The 23,680-nt window shown below is 43.2% G+C and overlaps 1 protein-coding gene across 3 annotated transcripts in view; it reads right to left on the bottom strand.

Moving 5' to 3' along the window:
- Nucleotides 1-23,680, bottom strand: part of ap2b1 (adaptor related protein complex 2 subunit beta 1) — a 201,366-nt gene that overhangs the window by 25,291 nt on the left and 152,395 nt on the right. For all 3 annotated transcript variants that reach the window (XM_068007982.1, XM_068007981.1, XM_068007983.1), the window contains one exon: nucleotides 4,769-4,923. In XM_068007982.1, coding sequence (XP_067864083.1) covers nucleotides 4,769-4,923 — 155 coding nt within the window. The remainder of the gene's footprint in view (nucleotides 1-4,768; nucleotides 4,924-23,680) is intronic.

Raw genomic sequence — 23,680 nt, 5'->3', positions numbered from 1 at the left:
CTATGCCTCGGCTAATAAAGTATCCTGTATGCTTTTTAAACACCTTAACTACCCTGTCCTGCTACCTTCAGGGTAGCATGGTCCTGTATCATGGAAATGAAAGCCTGAGGTTCCCTGGCGCTCTCCTGGTTATTATTCCAGAAGATGTACAGCAGTGACACGAGTGGCAGCTATGTAGAAGCCTAGCTCCTTCCCTAGTCTCTTTTTTAAATCATATACAGGTGAACTCTTACCTGACATTCATCCATTTCCTTTTTAATCAGTCAGACGGATAAGATGTTCCTCTTATTCACATCGGTCAGTCTATTCAATAAGGACTGCAACCAATTCAAACTCATTCCTATGCTTTTTTTCCTCCTCAAGGCATTTTACTCTTGATATTGTTTCTAATTTGGCAATCTCACTCAATGATAAATGGAAAAAGTCACAGATTTTTCTGAGGTTCTGATTTGGACTCATTGTTGGGTGGTATAATGCTACACTACATTTAACTCCAATGTCACTGATTGTGAAATGCAAACACCTTTCACCAGTGAGCAAGATAGATGGTCCACCTTATAGAATCTATTCTGTAAGAGTAAACCTTGACTCGATTGATTCTGAGACATCATGTGCTTTGCAGGCACACAAAAGTGTTGTCATGACATTGTAGATAGGCATTGCCACACGTTGTTCCCTCCTCATCCCACATCATATAAATCCCCAGGACTCTGTGCCATTGCCCCAGTTGATTCTGGCCTGAAGTTGAAGTTAAACTTAAACTAGAACCATTACTATTCTCCTAACCTTGAAACCTACACCTAGGATTGTGATTTTTGGATCGTGCACATAATTTGAAGAATGAAGACAGCTTTATAAGGTAGGCAGTCTTTCTTCATTTAAGCATCCACACACACTATAGGAACATGCAACAGTAGTATAATTTGGAGAGATGAGGGGGACAGGCCCCTGCAGAGAAGCTGTACCATTAGTTGTGAAGACAGACTTTGGGTACAGCAGTCAAATCTACAGTAATGATTAAAATGTGAGGATCATTTCAATAACAGCTTTGCAAATACTATTAATCGGAAGCAGATGCAGAGGTGAGCAGGTTAAACCATAAACTGGTAAACTGACTTTTACCCGGCCTCCTCCCTGTCAGATAGTAGCAGTGCAGAATACATTCAATCACCCCCTTAGCTACCTATTGTTTGTCCATCAGTTAGCCGTAGGAATCGAGACAATCGAGGCTTCCAAAGCTGCTTCATATGATGCCCGTAGTAACTTGAAGCATCTAGACCATCTACATAGTGGAAATGACTGTCCACTTTCGATTCATGTGGTGGTAGGTAAAACAATGGGAGAACAATATCAACCTAAATGAATAAGGGAAGCAATGTTTGGTAGGAACTGGGTGATTCTAGGGACCTACTTGATCAGAATGTCAAATTAGATATGATTGGTCTACAATAGGCACTTGCAATTCATTAACTTGGAGTTGAAACTAAAGCTAACACTGTAGTTTTCCATGTAAGAAACTTAAGTCCACTCAATCCAAGAGGATTGAATAGTTGGTACATTGAGTAGTGAAGAACTAAATTAAGGTCCCAACTGGGAAGCAGTGAAGTGGACATGATTTCCAAATAGATTGCATGAAAGAGGACACCGAATGGTCTGCTAATAAACCAAACATGAACAGGCCATAATATGAACTCTATTTATAAAATGCAACTGAACAAATGCATCATATGAAATAGCATTTTGTGGAATGCCATTGCACAAAACTTCTTCCACTTTGTATCATTGTATTGTTAGAAGTCATCCATCAGGAACTGATCACAGTGTCCAAAGTTGGGAAACCCTGTTCTCACAGTTGCTGCCTTTCAATCACCAGGCCCTCAATTGCAAGGTTTTTGAGTTTGATCATTTTCTCCCCCCCACCCCCCCCCACCACAGCTCATTGAGATCCACAGTTTGGTAAGGCCACTGGACAAGATAACTTTCACTCTTCCTGCATCTTTTTTATTGTACATAAAATTTGGGAGAATGGAGGAAATTAATCTAGAAATCTTTGCCTCCTGCATTGGGGAAACCGTCCAGCCAGTTCACTGACAGGAACAGGAACAGGAAGGCTAATCAGCCCCTTGTGTCTATCCCGTCATTCTATTAGATCATGACTGACTTGGTTCCATATCCCTTGATATCCTTATTCAACAAAAATCTATCGATCTCAATCTTGAAAATTTCAATTGACCCTCTGCATCCACGGCCTTTTGGAGAGCGAGTTCAAGATTTCAACCACCATTTGTGTGAAAAAGTGCTTCCTGATTTCACTCCTAAATGGCCTAGCTCTAATTTTAAGATTGTGTCATCTTGTCCTGGATTCCCCTACCAGAGGAAATAGTTTCTCTGAATCTACATTATCCAATCCCTTTATCATCTTAAACACTTCAATTAGATCACCCCTCCACCTTCTAAACTCAAGGGAATACAAGCCAAGTTTATGCAACCTGAACTCATGTTAAGCCCTGGTATCATTCTGGTGAATCTGCTCTGTACCCCTTTCAAGGGCAATATATCTTTCCCGAAGTTTGGTGCCCAAAACTGAATTCAAACAAGTCCGTCTCCCCAGATGGATCTTCCATGAGGATGAATCATGAGGCCGTAGAGTCTGCCCTGATGTTGTCTATCCCGGTTAGATATTGGGCAAGATCCATGTCCGCATTTGCCAAGGGGATGCCAGGGGACGTCAAATCTTTTACTACTGGGAACCAGTCTAGAAGCAGAAAGACTTTCTGCTGGGTAGTTTGGAATACTAGGTTTTGCATGCTATGGTCCAGAATTCTCAATTATCTCAGGTCCTGAACTCTATGGAGTTATCTGTTGGCCAAGCAAGGGACTCAGATGAGTCAATCATGCAGGTACTGATAAATGTGAAGGCGCTGCCTCTTGAGATGACTGCAGCTACAAATAGACTGTTTTACCTCTTTACTCGAGGTAAAAGCCTCGACTGCTGAGGAGAAGTCAAATTACAGAACTTTGTATGAATAACTTTTCCCTTTGAAGCAGGAACTTTTATTGATGCTCCTATGTAGTGACATAGAAAAAGGCATCTTTTGGTCTATGACATCCCCTGGGCACACCATTCCATAATCGGACATATTGTTACCCATACTGATCCTTTCCTACATGAGGAACCTGTTCAAAACCCTGAGGTCTAGAACTGTGTAATAGATTATGAAGTACCTGGAGCACTCCCCTGCTCGGGGGGATCCCTTTCGATTATGCCTGAAATTAATAATTTGTTAATCTCTGTGAATTTTACAATATCACGATAAAGTCCCATAAATAATCTCATCGGATTACCCTGCACAACTTCAAGAATGTGCTCATAAAGTGGAGAGAATAGCATTCTAGGGCTACAGTGCAAAACGGCTCTTAATTTGGTATTAATTGGCAATTTCAGATGGACCGTAGAATAGCTGGAGTGAGAAATGGAAAAAATGTCAAACTGGTAGTCATTGGTATAAGAAAGACTTGCATTTATATAGCACCTTTCACGATCTCAGGTCGCCCCAAAGCACTTTACATCCAATGAAGTACTTTTGGTGTAGTCACTGTTGTAATGTAGGAAATGCGGCAGCCAATTTGCACACAGCAAGATCCCACAAACAGCAATGAGATAATGACCAGAAAATTTGTTTTAGTGATGTTGGCTGACGGATAAATATTGGCCAGGTCACCAGAGAGAACACCCCTGCTCTCTTCGAAATAGTACCATGGGATCTTATACATCCTGAGAGGTCAGACTCAGTTTAACGTCTCATCTGAAAGATGGCACCTCCAACAGTGCAGCACTCCCCTCAGTGCTGTACTGGAGTGTCAGCCTAGAGTATGTACTCAAGTCTCTGGAGTGGGAGTTGAACCCACAATCATTTATAGTGTATTCTTTAACTGCTCACTAATGTATCCTCTCAATGACACTTAACTGAAAATGAAAAACCATGAGTACTTTATTACTGATCTCCACAGCACATTGCCATAATGGTTAAGTGAATTAAGTAATTAGAAAATAATGAACAAGTTCCATTTAGTGCAGAGGAAAAATAAAAGGTGATCCTTCAGTATTTTGTAATGGGAATAAATGCACATGCCCTTGTTCATTATCACTGTTACACATTGGATGTGTTTGTGTGTGGTATCTGATTCTCAGCAGGCCTGAACTAGGTTCTGAGACAGAGTGTATTTGACATTGAGGAAACTGTAGCAACTCACAAGAAAATCCATTATGGGCCAAATTCCTTCACCATCGAGGTAGACAATTAGGCAAAGATAAATGAGTGAGGTACAACTTCAGTACAGGGCACGTTTCCACCATCAACAACCACCCCCCACCCCCCACCCCACCCCTGCAATTTTCTTCCTTGTGTTTGGGTGCGTTTCAATGAGTGTCTGGCCACTTTCTAAAACGTTGCACACAAGTGGCCATTTTTCATGTTCAGATCTAGAGGTGGAGTGTCTTAGCATGCTATTCAATCTTGGGAGCCATCACATCCAAGCTAAATCCCTGCCTTCACTCAACTTTCCAGCAAGGGGTTACTGGGGAATGATGAGGTGCACGAATCGTAGCTAATTTCCTCTCTCCAGCCCAGAGGCACTGAAGCCAACTGTGGAGCCCTTATCCCACCCTGAGTATTCTGGATTTTAGTGGTGTGCCCAAAAATCAGATCCCTACTTTAGGTACATTGTTACCTAATAATAATCTCTCGTCTGCAATGCACACTCTTACCGTGTAGTTGGGGTTTCCAGGTTGAATGCGCAGTTCGGCCAGCATCCAGATCCCATTGGTCAGCTTCAAGGATTGGTACAACATGTCCTGCCCCTCCACATTCCGCTTTGCGATGGTGAACACGTTGCTATTCTGCAATTTATTGGACACCATGTCTGGAAAGAGAAATGACATTACACCGGTGAGCACAGAAGGGATTTCACTGGCTAACCTTTCTTTTCTCGACTGATCATTGTTGATTGGCCGTTGGTCAGGGACTCCCTGTGGAGCAGTGGTATAATCAGGCAATTGAGGTAATTGTAGAGGATTCTAAGTTCTTGGGGTCAGTTAAAAGGCAGGAGTAATGGTGTGTAAATTTTCACTGTGACTAGTGCCAGGGACTAGCGTATGCACTCGGGCCCAGAGTGTGTTGGGCCACGCGTGTGCACTGTAGGCCACCAACCACGCGTGTGCACTGTAGGCCACCAACCACGCATGTGCACTGTAGGCCACCAACCACGCATGTGCACTGTAGGCCATCTTATTTGGTGGGAGTTGTTAAATCAGATCATGCTGATAGCATTCCACAAGTTTCCACATAAGATGATAGTTAACAAAAATGAGAGCACATGGAATTGGAGGTGACCTATTGGCTTGTCCTCCACACCTGTCTCTGAACCTGGACATCAGTTTGTTGAAGCTCCAAGCTGACTCCACCCTATCCACGTTAACCTTATCCCACTATGGGACCTCTGACTTTAACTTTGGATTCCCTCCTATTGTCTCCTCTCTATTCCCTGTTTATTACCAGGAAATATCTATCCTAATCTTGCTATGTAACTACACCTATGTAACTTGAGTTTCCCTGTGTCCATTTACACGGGTGTTTTGGCTGCCGCTCCGGACCCGAGCCCATCGCTTCTATTTCCCCTTTTTTCTTCTTGTGGGGTCCCCACCACAAACTCTGTTCCCTAATCACCGACTCCATCCCTCCCCCTGGCCACTGTCTGGGCCTAACTAGACCATTCGCAACCTTAGCGTCCTATTTGACCCTGAGATGAGCTTCCAACCACATAGCTGCTCCGTCACCAAGATCACCTACTTCCACCTCTAACATCGCGCGTCCCTGTCCCTGTCCCTGTCTCAGCTCATCTGCTGCTGAAACCCTCATCCATGCCTTTGTTACCTCTAGACTTGACTATTCCAATGCTCTCCTGGCCGGCCTCCCATCTTCCACCCTCAATATACTTGAGCCCATCCAAAACTCTGCTGCCCGTATCCTAACTTGCAACAAGTCTCGTTCACCCATTACCGCTGACCTACATTGGCTCCCGGTCCATCAACACCTTGATTTTAAAATTCTCATGTTGAAATCCCTCCATGGCCTCACAGCTTCCTCCCTGAACTCGCGAGCGTCAGCGCTGTGCGTTCTCGGAAATCAGTCATGTTAGCACTGTGCCTTGTCTGAACTCTAGCCTGCCTGACAATCACTGGATCAAATTACACATTCAAGAGAACTTGAATTACTCTGCTGCAGACTGTGCAGACTGTTTCAAATTACATATACCAGACAAAGGATTGGGTGAGTATTGTCCTCCCACATCCTGTCGGTGGCAATACCAGAGTGTGCTTAGCGGTGGCAGTAGACGCAACCGTAAATTTTAGGCTCCAGGGCAATGACCGTCTTTCTTTTCTATTTTTAGAAGATTATTTTGCATCTATAACAAAGAGTGGCATTTTGAAAGTGTATTAGAGTGTGACAGATGTAGGACTTATAATAATTTGAACCTACATACTAACGAAGCATCTTTAAATTGAACCTTCATGCTAAAGCAAATCCAAAAAACATAAATGCCCCATTTGAAAAAAGACTTGCCGTGCACTATTACTTGAATAAGCTCCTAGGCATCTGCCAGTTTTTGCACCGTTCAATACAAGGTGTGGCAGAAGCCAGAGTTGACTCTATTCCTCTTCCCTACTTGGAGGGTACAGCTGAACTCTGCGCTCTCAGTATTTCAGCTGAGATCAGAAAGGCAGAGGAAGAGAACCTTTGTCCTAAGAGCTCACAACATAGTGTATTAGTGTACTATGGCATAATGCCAATGGATTAAATACTTCAGTTCTCATTCCCTTTTGAAATCCTGATACTTGCAACACCTATCATGGAAATGTGGCTGCTGTACAACACGATTATGCTCAAATCTACGTTTTTTTTTAGAAAACACACTGGCATTTTGGCTGTTACAATAAGTGACAAATGGTTGGTGTGAAATCAAGCGTTCCTGTACTTAAATTGTGACATGAACTGGGTAGCAAGACTACATTTCTTAGTAAAACCATGATCATTAGAAGTTATGTCAACATCACAGGTTATGGCAGATAGTGCTTCTATGATGCCATCCCAAATATATTTAAATTCTCCTTCATATCTTCCAGCTCTATTGCAATTTAATACAAACCTCTCCTGCTTGGTTTTCATCTTTCCTTCACCCTGAACCACTCCAGCTATCCTGCAATTGACTGTGAGCGTGCTGTGGATGCATTAAACCTATTCAGTTATGTTCTGAGCTACTTCTAGTTATCTGGTGTATTGCAGATTTAAGCACTTTGTTTCACAATACACGCTGCCATTTTAACCAAGGTATCACAGCCCTGCTGTCATTTCAGAGACCCATGTGTATAAATGTACAAGCAGCATACTGTATAAAGAAAACTGGAGTGTGACAAAAATAGAACTTTTGTCCTGTGGGACATGCAATCTTGTGTAAATATCACTTTGAAGTTATGGTAATCACAAGAATCGGAAAAAAAAGTCTCAGATGTTCGGACATTTTGTCTGACTCGTAGCAACAGAACTCTCTCAATTACTGGGATGCGACTTAAATCCCTCCTCTGTGACTACGGCTCATTATTTCCCCTCGTTCTCCCAGATCTCTCTGCAATAACTGAAACGGCCAATCATGCCATCCTTATCCACCGCCTCTCTTTTGTGGGACGATCATTGTTTGGTTCCCCTCCTACCAGTTAATGCAGCCATGGCATCTCCAGTCTCTGAAATTCCCCAATGATCTATCCTTGGCCCCCTCATCTACATGATACCTCTCAGCTGCATCATCCACAGCCACAGGGTCAACTTTCAAAGGTATGCTGATCATACACAGCTTTACCTCTCTACCACTTCCCTCAACACCACAATCTCCCCCATTTCCAACATTAACTTGTAGAAGAGCCAGATTTCCTCCAGATGAACACTGGGAAGACCAAAGCCATCATTTTTGACCCCCCCCCCCCCCCCGCCAAAAATTCAGCTCCTTTGGTACTGACTCCATCCTTTTCCCTGGATGCTCAGCTCAGGCTGATCCAGACTTGTCTATAATCTCAGCATCCTGTTTGACAGAGCTGAGCATCAAAACCTGTATTTTACCCATTATCAAAAACATTTATTTCCACCCTCACACCATCTGCCTCCGCCCCATCTCATTCTCACCACTGGCAAAAGCCCTTATGCACACCTTCATCCTCTCCAGACTCAATTTGTCCAATGCTCTCCTTCTCCACTCTCTACCCTCCACGAAGTCCAACTTGTCCGAAATTCTGCCACCCATATCCTATCCCGCCACCACTTCTGTCCTCACTGACAAACTAATTTAACTGAACTTAAAATCCTCATCGAGTTCCTCCATGGCCTCGTTCCACCCTACCTCTGTAACCTACAAAACCCTTACATCCCCTCCAGTTCTCCATCTCTGATCATCTGTGCATCCCCCCTTCCTCGTTTCTGGTGGCAGACCTTCAAATGATTGAGCACAACCCTTTGAAACTCTTTCCCCAAAAACGTCCCCATCTCCCCTTTCTACCTATTTAACAAGCCACTTCCTCTATTCCTCCACTAGACTAGATGTCTGCTGCTTTCTACCTCTTTCAAGCACCTTGGGACATTTTTTTCTACAATAAAGGTGTTTTCATAAATGTAAGTTGTTTCTGTCGTTATATACCTGCACATGGCCTCATCTAAGGCATTAAGGTTGAAGAGCCCTAAGCTCATCGAAACATACCACTAATTTCTCTGACACTGGGATAAGCCTTGTTACTGTTCTCTGTATTGCCTCTCAGGCAGAATTGTAAGCAGTACTCAGCAATCTGAGAGTTTTGGGGATTTGAATACAACTGACCTGGCAATATAATCCAGCATCCTGTTTGCTCTTATTGTCACTTCACACTATTTAGACATGGTGAATGACAAGTGAACCTATACCGCAGAGGTCACTTTGAAGTTCCCACTTGCAATAATTAAATTGTTGGGTTTAAACTGTGAAAGTGAAGCTAGTTTTCAGAATGAGGCAGAAAAAAAACAAATCCACCTCTCTGGGACTTGGTAGTACAGCGGTGGGGGCTCAGAAACATTTCATCTCTGGAAATTGGTTTTGAATCAAGCCCAGATTGATGTGATAAATGTTCCCCCCCCCCCGCCGCTGGGTGAAAGGGTTCTTTGTGAAACAGATTTTTGGTACTTTCTGCCCAATTGCTAATAGTCTCGGGCCAACACACAAACAGCAAACAATTCAGCGTTGAACTGGTAACTTCACTCAGAGGGCACAGGAATGGCTGGTGTAAAATGGATAAATTCACACTCGTGTCCCTCTGAGGTGGTTAGTGAAAGCAGGGGAGCTTCACTCTGTACTTGTCCCATCCTTTAGTTCAAAGCTTGTTCTAGCAATCCTAGTTCAGGTGAACACTGCAAAATTATTTCTTAATAAATCAACATCACAAAGTTGCTGCAAATATCACAACCCTTGAAGTGAATTCAAAAAATACGAGATCCCCTGATGGATCAGTAAGTGGGCACACCTGCAAGTGTGGTTCTGAGCCATATGTATTAGGAAACTCTGAGGTTGGATCTCTGATCTGTGCTGAGATAGCTGATCTCAGCAGGGTTGCATTGCAACTGGCTTCAGTGCTTCTGGGGTAGCAGGGGGAAATCTGCTAGGCTTCTCATCGCTATCCAATGACTTCCTGCTAGATGATGTTTGGGCAGCAAAGATCAGGTTCAGTGCTAATGCCCTCCGTGACTGAATAGCCTGCTGATGCTCACTGTCTAGGCTCACAGACGGAGAACAGCCACTTGGGGTGAGGTACCAGAGGGCTGTCAGCCCCCCTGAAACCGCACCAGAAAAGGGGAAAAAATATTTTCATTCAGAACTTGCAAGAATTTTAAAGACAAATCGCACAAAGAATTGTCCATTATATAATTACAAGAGTAGGGAATGATTTCAAGGTAACTCGGGGAGTATGTGACATTCATAAGCCACTTAAAGCCATCAGAGCCCCTCAATTACATTACAATGGGTATCCATTGTTCTCCCAATACTGAACTTTCTCAGGCAAAAAATAAATAGCAATTCATAACCGAAATAATACATTTCAAAAGTCTTTTGATGCTGCCTACTCTTGATCTCTTATCCTGCTTTCAACGAAATGAACAGGCCTCTCAGGAAAGAAAAGCCAAAATGATGACACTAATGCAGGTTTTGATGCTTTCGGATTGCGAGCATATTAAAAACATCCCCGCAGAGATGAAAAGAGCCCGTTTGTAATGAAGCAGATGTCTGGAGATAATGGTGGCAAGTGCTGGGACTATCACAGACATAGAGGAAAACACACAGAGCTAATTCACTGCATACTTGAATTAAAGAGAAAGGAAAATTCCCACTATATCCAATGCACTTGTCATTGCTGAAGATACTGAAAGAGGTATATGCTAGCTACACATCACCTATGTGATGGATTGGAGGAGAAAATGCACAGTGTGGTGTAGTACTAAGCCACACAGATCAAAAAGCTCCAGGCTTGACTCCCAATCTGTGCTGAGTAAGCTGGTCTCAGTCGGGACAGTGGATGGAGCACTGCAATCGGCCTCTGTACCTGGGCCAGAGAGGGGGAATTAAGAGAGAGCCAGGATTCCCAGTCCTGCGTCTCGCAGAGTAGACACAACCCACCTCAGCCTTTAGGCTCCTCAACCAGCCCAAAGCCACCTTTCAGTTACACATGTGCTTTAGTACATGTCATCGTGATGACAGCTGGCAGGTGTAGTATAGAAGTGTACCTGGCACAGCATACGAGTTTTGAGCTAAGAACTTGTTCGACTATCCCCCATTAGGGAGGAGATGCTAACGTAAGAAGCAAGTAGGGGCAGGCCAGGGTAGGCTGGTGCAGCCACAACAGGCAGGATTTTAAATGGACAGGTATGGGCTGTTTGCCGGTATGCTTTTAAATGGGCGGGTATGGGCTGTTTGCCGGTCTGATTTTAAATGGGCGGGTATGGGCTGTTTGCCGGTCTGATTTTAAATGGGCGGGTATGGGCTGTTTGCCGGTCTGATTTTAAATGGGCGGGTATGGGCTGTTTGCCGGTCTGATTTTAAATGGGCGGGTATGGGCTGTTTGCCGGTCTGATTTTAAATGGGCGGGTATGGGCTGTTTGCCGGTCTGATTTTAAATGGGCGGGTATGGGCTGTTTGCAGGTATGATTTTAAATGGGCGGGTATGGGCTGTTTGCCGGTCTGATTTTAAATGGGCGGGTATGGGCTGTTTGCCAGTATGATTTTAAATGGGCGGGTATGGGAATGATCAGTCAGTGTTCCTGTTTCCCAATTGCTATCTAGCAACCCTTGTTGGAAACCATATGCGTGGACGTGGGGCCAGGAAACATCAGGCTCAACTGTGATGCCCTTCATGGGCAAACAGCCTTCTAGAACTTACTTTGTAAACTCACATCAACAGTGGCCATTTGGACAAGATATTGGAAGGTAATTAGTACCCACAGGCTCTGCAAGAAGCAGAACCTTCAGGAGAGAAAACTGGACAGAATAAAGGTGTTCATCCCCAAAGTAAGCTAATAGCTATTTTAGTAAAGAAATAAACTGAATAATACCACCATAGGGACCTATAATTTATGTAAAGTCACTCTTTGCAGCATTGTGGCCTCCCTCTCTCCGTGTCAACAAGTTGTTTACAACTCAGTGACCCGAGAAAGCGTGCAGCAGTTCGTTCAAATTTCTCTCACACTCATCCCACCACGCTTTCTGCAGTGCCGCAACAAAGCTGGTATGTGATCGCCATGGTAATGCCCAGCCTGCTGCCACCATCGGCCTTTAGCTGAGGAGAGAGGCGGCCATCTCCAGCTGTGACTGAGCTCTGCAGCAAATTGTTTTTTTTTCCCGGAGGTTACTTGGGTCCCTCAGGCTTAACCAGACTGGCTGGATGCTCAATTTTTCTTGCTACTCAGTTGCTATGGCAACAGCAAATTGTTTAACAGTAACCACATTTGGGGTCCTGAGTTTTGCAAGAAAAGCCATCATACACATCATTTTTCATTCACTCACCGGCTTGATATGAAACCTGTAAAACAAAATCCTAATCTGCCACTGGAAACCAAGACAAATTATTCCATACGAGTTTCCGTTATCGTGGAGCTAGTGCATTGCAACTGGCTCAAAGGAAAATTAATCGGGAACGAGTTACAGGTTATACCAAAACTGCCTAGAAAACATTTTTAAGCAGCAATAAACATTTGGAAAATCCTTTTTGTAAGAGTAGCCATTAAGCACTGAATACTTGGAATCCATTTTGTATTCATGAGTTACGTTGCCCGAACAATGTGGCTTTCCTAACTCTCCCCCCTCGCCCACACCCACCACCCCCACCCCGCCCACACCCACCACCGCCGGGCTCTGGGGCACCTCCCCAAGTTTGTCAGATTTCGGTCAGTCTGTCTGTCTGTCATCAAATTTCAAATGTTTTCTGTTTTTGACAATTTACTCGCATATTATTTGTTACTGTGCACAACAACAACTTGCATTTATTTAGCGCCTTTAACATTGTAAAATGTCCCAAGGTGCTTCACAGGAGTGTTATCAAAACAATTTGACACCGAGCCACATAAGGAAATATTAGGACAGGTGGCCAAAAGCTTGATCAAAGAGGTAAGTTTTAAGGAGCGTCCTAAAGGAGGAGAGAGTATTAGAGAGGTTTAGGGAGGGAATTCCAGAGAGCCTAGGCAGCAGAAGGCACGGCGTTAATGGTGGGCTGACGAAAATTTGGGATGCTGAAGAAGCCAGAACTGGAGGAGTGCAGAGATCTTGGAGGTTTTTAGGACTGGAGGGGGTTACAGAGATGGGGAGGGGCGAAGGATGAGAATTTTAAAATCGAGTCGTTGCAGGACCGGGAGCCAATGTAGGTTAGTGAACACACGGGTGAATGGGACTTGGTGTACAAATAAAAATATTTTCTGCAATGATGGCACTGCTTTCCTTGGATAGTTGACACGATCTTTCAAAAATTAGGTTTGGGGTCTGCATTTTATTAGGGTTAACTCCCCCCCCCAAACAAAAAAAGTTTGAAAACCACAGCTATTCAGCTTAAACCCAGCTTTAAGCTCTTTGCTCAAAATTTGGCCCTGGCAGTTCAGACGTGCAGCTCCTTTAAACGTGGGGTAGAAAGGGGAGAGGGAGAAAAAGAGGGATATCAGTACTCCGACTGTCAGCATGTTTGTGGAATGTAGCTGTCCTATATTTGTCTTCTGCTGGATCTATCCTCCCTTGTGAAATTTCTAATTGACATCTGGGCTGTCAATAGGTTTTCTGCCTTCACTGTTACAGAATGGGTCCTTCAACAACTCGCTACTATAAACGGCAACTGCACAAAGTGACAGCCAATGGATCACATAAATGTGTGTCGGCGGTGGCCAATCTTTCAAAACTCATGGGCTGGAAAAAGAAACAGCATACAGACAAAGAGCCACTGATACTCACTGTATCAGCACGGAAGTCTGAAACCCAGCCTATCAATGTGACTTTTGAAACGTTTTGGTTCCAAATATTTTCTTCAAATCTGGATTGTATGCTCATATTCCTCTTTTTCTCACACACATACCTCTTCACTCTCCTCTCTAATTACCCCGTCATTTCCTTTTTCAGTGCCTGACATCCCTTGCTGTTTCTCATTACCGTTCACATAATTTAACCTCTCTTTCCTCCTCTCCTCATGTTTCATATTCCCTCTTCCTTTAATTCCCTGTATCATTCTCCTTCCCCCCCATTGCACCCCTCCTCTACAATTCCACCTTTCCCCCTCATTTCCTCTCTTCAGGTCTCCCTCATTCACTTCCCCTTATTATGTGGCTCCTCTGTAATTCCCCTTTGCCCCTTCTCTATCCCACACAGTTACCAGCAATGTCACTCTGCCTCATCCTAGCTAACACCATCTGGTCCTTTTTTCTGGAGCAGAGGTCAATAACGTTGAAGGGTTCTACATGTGGTGTAATTCTTTGTTTCAGGGTTGTGTGGTGCCCACTGGATATAGTGCTGTATTCAGTTTAAAACTAGATGAATCAGTCCTTAAGTATATGAAGAGATATTAACTAACGATTTTGGAATGGACCCAAGTAAAACCAGGATTCGTGTGAACTAGTTTTCGAATGGTCCATATTCAACAACAAATTGCATTTATATAGCACCCTTAATGTAGAAATGCTCCACGATGCTTTACAGAGGGAAAGGAGAAAAAAAGATAAGAGGGATAAAGGAATGGATGCTGGCCATAGTGAGAGAGTTATGAGAGGTGACCAAAAGCTTGGTCGAAAAGTGGTCTTTCAGAAGGTTTTTTTTACAGGTGAAGAGAGAAGTGGAGGGGTGGAGAGGCTTAGGAAGGGAGTTCCAGACAATATGGTCAAGGTGGATGAAGGTCTGCCACCAATAGTGAGGCGAAGGGTGGAGGAAACGCAAAGGACTCGAGGAGATGGAATCAGTGGTCTGGAGCTTATTGCGGGGATTGATGTTAAGGCAGTCGGGCACTCTGGTACTTTCAACTGTCAAAATTCAAGAACATTTCACCTCTGAATGCTATGGTTTAAAAAAAAATTCCACTTCTTTTTTCCCCCTACAAAACGTATTTAATGTTCTTTTGGTCCCAAAAGTACAGATTCTAAAGTATTCACAAAATTTGACAGGTTGCATCTCTTAGGTTGCAATCTTCTTCCATCTTCCATTAAAAAAAGACAAAAATTCAAAGCTTCAAAACTCCTTTTCTGTGATGTCTTCACAATACTGTTTCCAAGGCTTCAAGAATAATGAGATGTCTTCACTATACTTTCTAAGGCTTCTAGGTTTCCTCTAATAACCACCATGCCAATGTTATTCTGCTGTCCACCTGGTGCCATCTCCACAGATTCATCCACTACAAGATTCATGAAGGGATCAAACTCTTGCAGAATTCCTTACACATGCCTTCCACCCTTCAGTTTTAGTGACCATTTTCTATCATGGTATGGAACATCCTACAATTTTCAGTCTTAATGAAGTGAAAATATTTGTAATGCAACAACTCGACATTAAACCTTCCCCCATACTCACAACTAATTCTGCTATTTGTTATGAAGGTCCTACGTTTCCAAAAATGCTTCTAATTTCTGAAAAAGACAGACCCAATTCAAGTTTTAGCTACCGTCAGAGGCATAAAACTGTTTTCTATTCTAGTTTCCTTTCCCACCCCACTCCAAAAAAACAAACTCTTCCTTAAAAAAAACTCTTTAATTCCACATTAACATTCAGCCTGGGAAGGGGAGAGTTGTTGAAGAAGTCATAAAGCCTAATGATACAATCATTGTGAGAAGAATAAAAGCTTCATTTTTCCAGAAAGGTGAACCCAACTTTAGGATCTTAATCTTCATTTGTGTTGCAACATATCTGAGAAGGCACTAAGTTCTTATTATAAATAGTTAACATACTCCACTTCGTTCAAAACATTGCTTGGGAGCGTCAGAATGGATGGAAAGTTGCCTTGCTGTAGCTAATTGTACCCTTTGCTATCTGTACTTCATAGAATAGAACAGAGTTTAAATGCAGTTAAACAAAGTATTGAAAGAGCCACAGAAGAGATGCATGCAGCTCGTGAGATGCCGGTTGACCATTCCCAATATATGTTGGGTAAAACCTGCCTTCTGTTAGAGTTACAGCCAGAAATTTGCAACAAGCACTCATCAGAACTCTAATAATCAAAGCACTTACTTTACTCCGTAATGAACAACAACAATTTGCATTTATATAGCGCCTTTAACGTTGTAAAATGTTCCAAGGCGCTTCATGGGAGCATTATCAAACAAAATTTGACAGAGAGCCACATAGACATTAGGACAGGTGACCAAAAGCTTGGTCAAAGAGGCGGGATTTAAGGAGCATCTTAAAAGGAGGAGAGATAGAGAGGTGGAGAGGTTTAGGGAGGGGATTCTGGAACTTAGGACCCTGGCACCAGATGGCACGGCTGTCAACGGCGGGGCGATGAAAATTAGGGATGGGCAAGAGGCCAGAATTAGAGAAGCGCAGAGATCGGAGGGTTGTAGGGCTGGAGAAGGTTACACAGATAGGGGAGATGGAGCGATTTGAACACGTGGATGAGAATTTTAAATTCGAGGCGTTGTTGGACCGGGAGCCAATGTAGGTCACCGAGCACAGGGGTGATGGGTGAACGGAACTTGGTGTGAGTTAGGATATGGGTGAACATACAAAGCAATAAGGAAGAAATATTTAGCAAGGCTTTGCTAATGGTGTAGTTGACAAGTGCACTGCTCAGTGTGGCAATACGACAGCACGACTAAGTAATCCTTAATCATTTTAATCCTGGTTTATATTTTGATTTAGTGCAGTCACAGAACCTACCCTGGATGCAGGTCTCATTTAGCTTGGCACTGATTAGACGTGTATAACTCAGGTGCCTTGTATTGACAACTGGAGCTCGATTTTGTGTCTGCTATAGCCTATGAAATGCAATACAAACAGGGCTCATCAGTCTAAGTAATTCTCAGCAGACTTAAAGCTGCAACACTACGTGGCCATCAGTCTTAAACTGGGACTGGAATGAATGGCAAACTCACCTTGTGATGGCAAATCATTCTGGAGCCACATTTTCAACTAAATTAGCAACACCATGTTGGCAAGTGTCTACTGAACCACTAGCTATGGGGTGCTGCCAATGGGAGAAGATTCATTCAGCAGCACATTTGACCTACACATTGCCACATAGGAAATAAAAAACAACTGGGTTTAATACCACATTAAAGGCCATCAGACATTTGCTTGAATAATGAAAGTGCAGTGGATTGTCATGCAGTAACCCACAAAAACATGGAGGCTGATCTGTGGAACCAACTAACACACACTTCCTCAAGCCAATGATAGAAATTCCACAAAAAACAAAATACTGGTGATACTGGAAATCCACAGCTGTCTGATTCAGTTCTTATTCTACTGCTGTTCTGCAGTCTGCACACAACTCAATTGCTCTTTGGGCACAGAGTCAGTAAACCTTATTTATTCTAGTGACATTTCTGCAGGGAGGAAAAAGCTGAATAACTGAGTAAAATAACCACTTGGGCTAGAAAGCAAAAGGCAGATTATGCAATCTATGCAGCCTGCAAAATAGGACACCTGTCCATTATGACTGTTTTAGCCATAATAGCAAGGAAACAGAGAAAAGCTACTGGAAAACTTGAGATACAGAGTAAATACAGGCTTAACACCAAAAAGCATAATATATTCTGCACATTTCTGGCATCAGGTACATTAACAGATCCAATTGTAGTGTGTGAATCACAATTCTAACAATAATTTTGTGATAAATGTGGTTGCCGAGAACAATATGGTGGGATTCCTGGCAACAGTCCTGGATTTTATAAATAAAAAAGAATCAAAAATGTCTGGGCTCTTGTTGTAAAGTCTGATATAAGATTTATATTTTAGAAAAAAGTGCAGCAGCTAATAAAATAAAAAGCACATGTACTGCAGACATCAAACTTTCATCGAGTCTTTTATTGTGGTTTCACTTCCCATGGGCAGTTGGGTTTGTTTTGTTCAAATTAAATATGGGCAAACTATAGGATGAGGAGGCCTGGTTTTATTGTCTGTCTGCCATTGTCTATGGTCGGAATTGGAAGTTTACCTTTCTGTGTACTGGGTACGTATTTTATGATGTGCCTGGGGCTGTTAAGCCAGCACTCTAGCAGCACATTGGAGGAATTGCATAACGACCAGCAGTAAATTACGGTGCTTTTCTTACAATCATTTTATGTCTATCATCATCTTTGGACTGTTGTTAAAAGTACAAATAAATATTCTGTTGCATGGTTTGCTATGGAATGAGCCATAGCAGTCTCCAAACACTGCTGCAAGGAGTGTTTTATCAATTTCCTTTTTTTATTAGTGCTGGTCCAAACTTCATTTGCTCTGGTACAAAAAGTACAACGTGTACTTCTGTTTCAGAAGATAACACAGGGAGTTTGGTTAATTAGGTAACACTTGCAAAAGAAAAACTGGTCACGTTTGGTCAAAAGATTCCGTACAACTCTGGGACTTGGACCTGAATCTAGAATGAAGAGATTAAATTGCTACTCTTTCCGGGCTGGGCCATAAGATTCCTATCAAGTTTTACGCGAGGCCAGAACGCATGAATTCAGCTCCTTCCACACAACATGCAGAATATGCCCTCTCGTGAATCCTATCTCACTTATTTAATTGGAAAGTTCTGCAAGTATTTTCCCCCAATGCCCAGAGTTGTGCAAATTGCCATGCCTATCTCCACTTAGGCCTGAGATAATCAAACACCCCACAGACAGCACATCCAGTATCTCAGCAGTAAGGAATTGCAGTCAATGATGTAGTTGATCATCTCTTGTTTACCCCCATAACCTTCAATCACATTTAACCGGATTTCTTCATGGCTCTTTGTTTGAAGGAGTTAATCAACACATCATTAACTGCTCTTGCTGCCCAGTTCCATATATTCACTACTGAGACTCATTAATTTCGAACTTCTGCCCTCCAGTTCCGCATAAACAGTGTAAACTTTGTTTGCTTTCATCTACGTTATCTATGCCTCCCAGCATTCTAATGAGCTATGACAAGTAGCCTTTTAATCTTCTTTCCAGCAAAGGGAGGTTCAGTTTTGAGAATCTATCTTCATAGTAGGTACAGCAGAGGAGGAGGTCATTAGGCCCATTGTGCCTGTGCCGGCTCCTTAAAATAGGTATCCAATTAGTCCTATTCCCCTGCTCTTTCCCTATAGCCCTGTAAATTTTTTCCCTTCAAGTATTTATCAAATTCCCTTTTGAAAGTTGCTACTGAATCTCTTTCCACCACCCTTTCAGGCAGTGCATTCCAGATCATTACAACTCGCTGCGTTAAAAAAAATGTTTCCTCATGTTGCCCCTGGCTATTTTGCCGATCACCTTAAATCTGTGTCCTCCGGTTACCGACCTCTCTGTCACTGGAAACAGTTTGTTCTTATTTACTCCGTCAAAACTGTTCACGATTTTGAACACCTCTATCAAATCTTCCCTTAACCTTCTCTGTTCTAAGGAGAACAACCCCAGCGTCTCCAATCTCTCCATATGACTGAAGTCCCTCATCCCCGGTACCATTCCAGTAAATTTCTTCTGCACCCTCTCTAAGGACTTGACATCCTTCCTAAAGTGTGGTGCCCAGAATTGAACAAAATACTCCAGCTGCAGCCTATACAGTGTTTTATAAAGATTTAGCATTACTTCCTTGCTTTTGTACTCCATGCCTCTATTAATTAAAGCCCAGGATCTGATATGCTTTTTTTCCCCAAAACAACCTTCTCAACTTGTCCTGCCACCTTCAAAGATCTGTGTATGTGCACGCCCAGGTCTCTCTGTTCCTGCATCCCCATTAAAATTGTACTATTTAGTTTATATTGCCTCTCTTCATTTTTCCTATCAAAATGCAGTGTTAAATTTCATCTGCCATGTGTCTGCTCATTTCACCAGTCTGTCTATAACCTCCTGAAGTCTGTTACTGTCCTTCACATTGCTTACATTTCCGAGTTTCGTGTCATCTGCAAACTTTGAAATTATACCCTCTATGCCCAAGTGCAGGTCTTTAATATACATCAAAAAAAGCAGTGGTCCTAATACTGGGGAACACCACTGTATACTTCCCTCCAGTTTGAAAAACACCATTCACCACTACTCTCTGCTTTCTGTCCCCAAGCCAATTTTGTAACCAGACTGCCACTGTCCCTTTAATCCCATGGGCATTAATTTTGCTAACATTTCTATTATGTGGTACTTTATCAAATGCCTTTTGAAAGTCCATATACACGACATCAACCACACTACCCTCATCAACCCTCTCCTATATTTCATCGAAGAACTCAATCAAGTTAGTCAGCATCGCATAGTACTCTATACCTCTATTAATTAAGATGTGGAGATGCCGGTGATGGACTGGGGTTGACAATTGTAGACAATTTTACAACACCAAGTTATAGTCCAGCAATTTTATTTTAAATTCACAAGCTTTCGGAGGCTTCCTCCTTCGTCAGGTGAACATCGTTTTCACATCGTTCACCTGACGAAGGAGGAAGCCTCCGAAAGCTTGTGAATTTAAAATAAAATTGCTGGACTATAACTTGGTGTTGTAAAATTGTCTACATCTATTAATTAAAGCAGGACAAGTTGAGAAGGCTTGCATATCGGATCCTGGGCTTTAATTAATAGAGGTATAGAGTACAAAAGCAAAGAAGTAATGCTAAACCGTTATAAAACACTGGTTAGTCTGCTGCAAAACAAGAGAACGAAGTGGGATTTGTATCAACTCGATCTGCAACCTTGGGGATTGTTACATTCAGCGGCCGAAAAGCTACAACATATCATTTTTACTCCTGCACTCGCGAGCTTTTTTTTTAAAACCTTGGATTTAATTACTGCAACATGACTCGAAGATATCACTGGAACTGACAACATGAGCAAAAAGATGCAGACGATCGATGAAGCTTTGGAAGACATACTGGTTGCTGCTCAGCACCACGGCTGATCAACCGTTGGCGTTTACGAGTCCGCGAAACTAATGAATGTCGTCCAATTCTGGGCACCACACTTTAGGAAGGATGTCAAGGCCTTAGAAGAGATTTACTAGAACGGTAGCATTCAGCACGGATTTTCCTTTAACAAATCCATGCTGATTTTCATTTATTAGCCTATACTTTTCCAAGTGCCAATTAATTTTGTCCCGGATTATTGTCTTTAAAAGTTTCCCCACTACCGACGTTAGGCTGACTGGCCTGCAGTTGCTGGGTTTATCACACTCCCCGTTTTTGAACGTTGTGTAACATTTGCAATCTTCCGGCGCTGTCCCATATCTAAAGAGGATTGGAAGATTGTGGCCAAAGCCTCCGCAATTTCCACCCTTACCTCAGCAACCTAGGATGCATCCCATCTGGACCGGGTGACTTTTCTACTTTAAATACTGCCAATCTTTTAAGTATCTCCTCTTTATTTTTATCTTATCGAATATCGCTACTACCTCCTCCTTTTCTGCTACAACGGCAGCATCCTCTTCTCTAGTGAAGACTGATGCGAAGTATTCATTTAGTGCTTCGGCCATGCCCTCTGCCTCCACAAGAAGATCCCCTTTTTTGTCCCTAATTGGTCCCACACTTCCTTTGACTACCCTTTTACTATTTATATGTTTATAAAAGATTTTGGGGTTACCTTTTATGCTAGCCGCTAATCTATTCTCATATGTCCTAGAATCTTCCTGCTCGCTGTCGTGCCAACTTTTTCTTGTTGGTCAGTACTGCTTCCGTGGAAGGAACCAGAAATAATATTTCTGACTATATGCATTATAGAAAGACCTTGACAACTGACACAAAATCAGCAGTATTACTAGATTCAGGTCTTCGTTTACACTACAAGAGTGACAATCGGACTATGATAAATATAGAAAATGCTGGAAATACTCAGCAAGTGAGGCAGCATCTGTGGAGAAAGAAACAGAGTTAACGTTTCAGGTCGATAAACCTTTGTCAGAACTGGAAGTAGTTGAAAATTAAACAGTTTTTAAGCAAGAACAGAGCCAGGGAAAGTGGGGTGGGGGGAGGAAGGGGAGGGGAGGAAAGAACAAAAGAGAAGGTCTCTGATAGGGTGGAGGGCAGGAGTGATTAAATGACAAAAATGGTAATGGTGCAAGACAAGGAGGGTGGTAATGGGACAAGTAAAGATGGGTCTACAGGAGCTGTGAATGGCAAAATCAGAGCCGTTATCAGTACCTACTGTCCGAAAAAAAATGGGAGCAGTGATTATGATCTGAAGTTATTGAAATCAATGTCGAGTCCGGAAGTCGTAAAGTGCCTAAACGAAAGATGAGGTGCTGTTCCTCGAGCTTCCGTTGAACTTCATTGGAACAGTGTAAGAGGCCGAGGTCAGAGTGGGAGTGGGTCGGGGAATTAAAATGGCAAGTGACCGGCAGGTCAGGGTCACGCTTGCGGACAGAGCGGAGGTGTTCAGCAAAGCGATCATCCAGTCTGCGTTTGATCTCCCCAGTGTAGAGGAGTCTGCATTGTGAGCAGCGAATACAGTATACTAAAGTGAAAGAAGTACAAGTAAATCGCTGTTTCACCTGGAAAGTGTGTTTGGGGCCCTGGACGGTGGGAAGGCAGGAGGTGATAGGGCAGGTGTTGCATCTCCTGCGCTCGCAAGGGAAGGTGCCGTGGGGAGGAGAGCGGGTGTTGGGGTGATGGAAGTGTGGGCCAGGGTGTCGTGGAGGGAGCATTCCCTTCGGAGTGCTGAAAGGGGTGGGGAGGGGAGGGGAAGATGTGTTTGGGGGTGGGATCGTGCTGGAAGTGGCAGAAAGGGCGGAGGATGATACCTTGAATGTGGAGGCTGGTGGGGTGAAAGGTGAGGACAAGGGGGACTCTATCATGGTTCTGGGAGGGCAGGGAAGGGGTGAGGGCAGAAATGCGGGAAATAGGACGGACACGGTCGAGGGCCCTGTCAACTAGAGTGGAGGGGAATCCTCAGTTGAGGAAAAAGGAAGCCTTTTTGGAAGCACTGGTGTGGAAGGTGTCATCGTCAGTACAGCACCTCTGCGGGAAATTTCCTATTTCCCACACTTCTGTCCTCACCCCTTCCCCTCCCTCCCAGAACCATGATAGGGTCCCCTTTGTCTTTTACTGCCTGACTTGCTGAGTATTTCCAGCATTTTCTGTTTTTATTTGAGATTTCCTGCATCCGCAATATTTTGCTTTTGAATCGGACTATGATGTCGGCTAGGGTTCCACATTTTGTGCAGTGTATTCTTTGCAGGTCGTGAAGCTCTGTAAAGTTGGGAGGGGGCAGCTGGTATATTTCATGGAAGAAATTTACATAAACTGTAGAACACTTTGAAATATATTGGGAGCTTCAGAGATTCAACTGAAAAAAAAATGGACTCCCTGCAAATGCACAGCAAAATAAACATTCAAGATGGCCATTGAGAGTATACTTAAATAGCTTCAGGGAGAGATCAGATGATTCTACCAAAACAGAATCGCAAAAGACACAGTCAATACAATTCCCCACAACATTTCCTAACTGCATAGGTGACCTACTCAGGTAAATGTAGGATTTTTGGATAAGGCAGTAAGGCATTACAATTGGCCTCAGTGGTCCTGGCTAAGAAGGGGAGATAACAGGAAATATACTTGAAAGGGAAAAATTTGCAGGGCTATGGGGAAAAAGCAGGGGAGTAATCGAATAGCTCTTTCAAAGAGTTGGCACAGGCACGATGGCCTCCTTTTATGCTGCATGATTCTAACAACTTGACTTCCTGCTCCTGACTGATAGTCAGTGACTTCTGCTGGAAAGGGCAGGTGCATGGGGAACAATTAAAGATGGGATCTTGCTCAATGGAGCAAAGTGGCATAAAATGGAGTTGAGGTGCAGGTCAGCCATGATCTAACCGAATTGCGGAGCAGGCTTGAGGGGCTGATGGCCTACTCCTGTTCCAACGTTCCAAACAATGATGCCTTCCCCCTGCCTCACCCTCACAAATGGCCGCCCAACATTCAATCTTTCAACTCACAGTTCAGGAGAGGTGGGGAGAAGAC

This window comes from Heptranchias perlo, chromosome 28, assembly GCF_035084215.1.
Source record: "Heptranchias perlo isolate sHepPer1 chromosome 28, sHepPer1.hap1, whole genome shotgun sequence".
Taxonomy (NCBI): Eukaryota; Metazoa; Chordata; class Chondrichthyes; order Hexanchiformes; family Hexanchidae; genus Heptranchias; species Heptranchias perlo.
The sequence above is the reverse complement of the archived record's forward strand: the minus strand, read 5'-3'. Positions and strand labels throughout refer to the sequence as shown.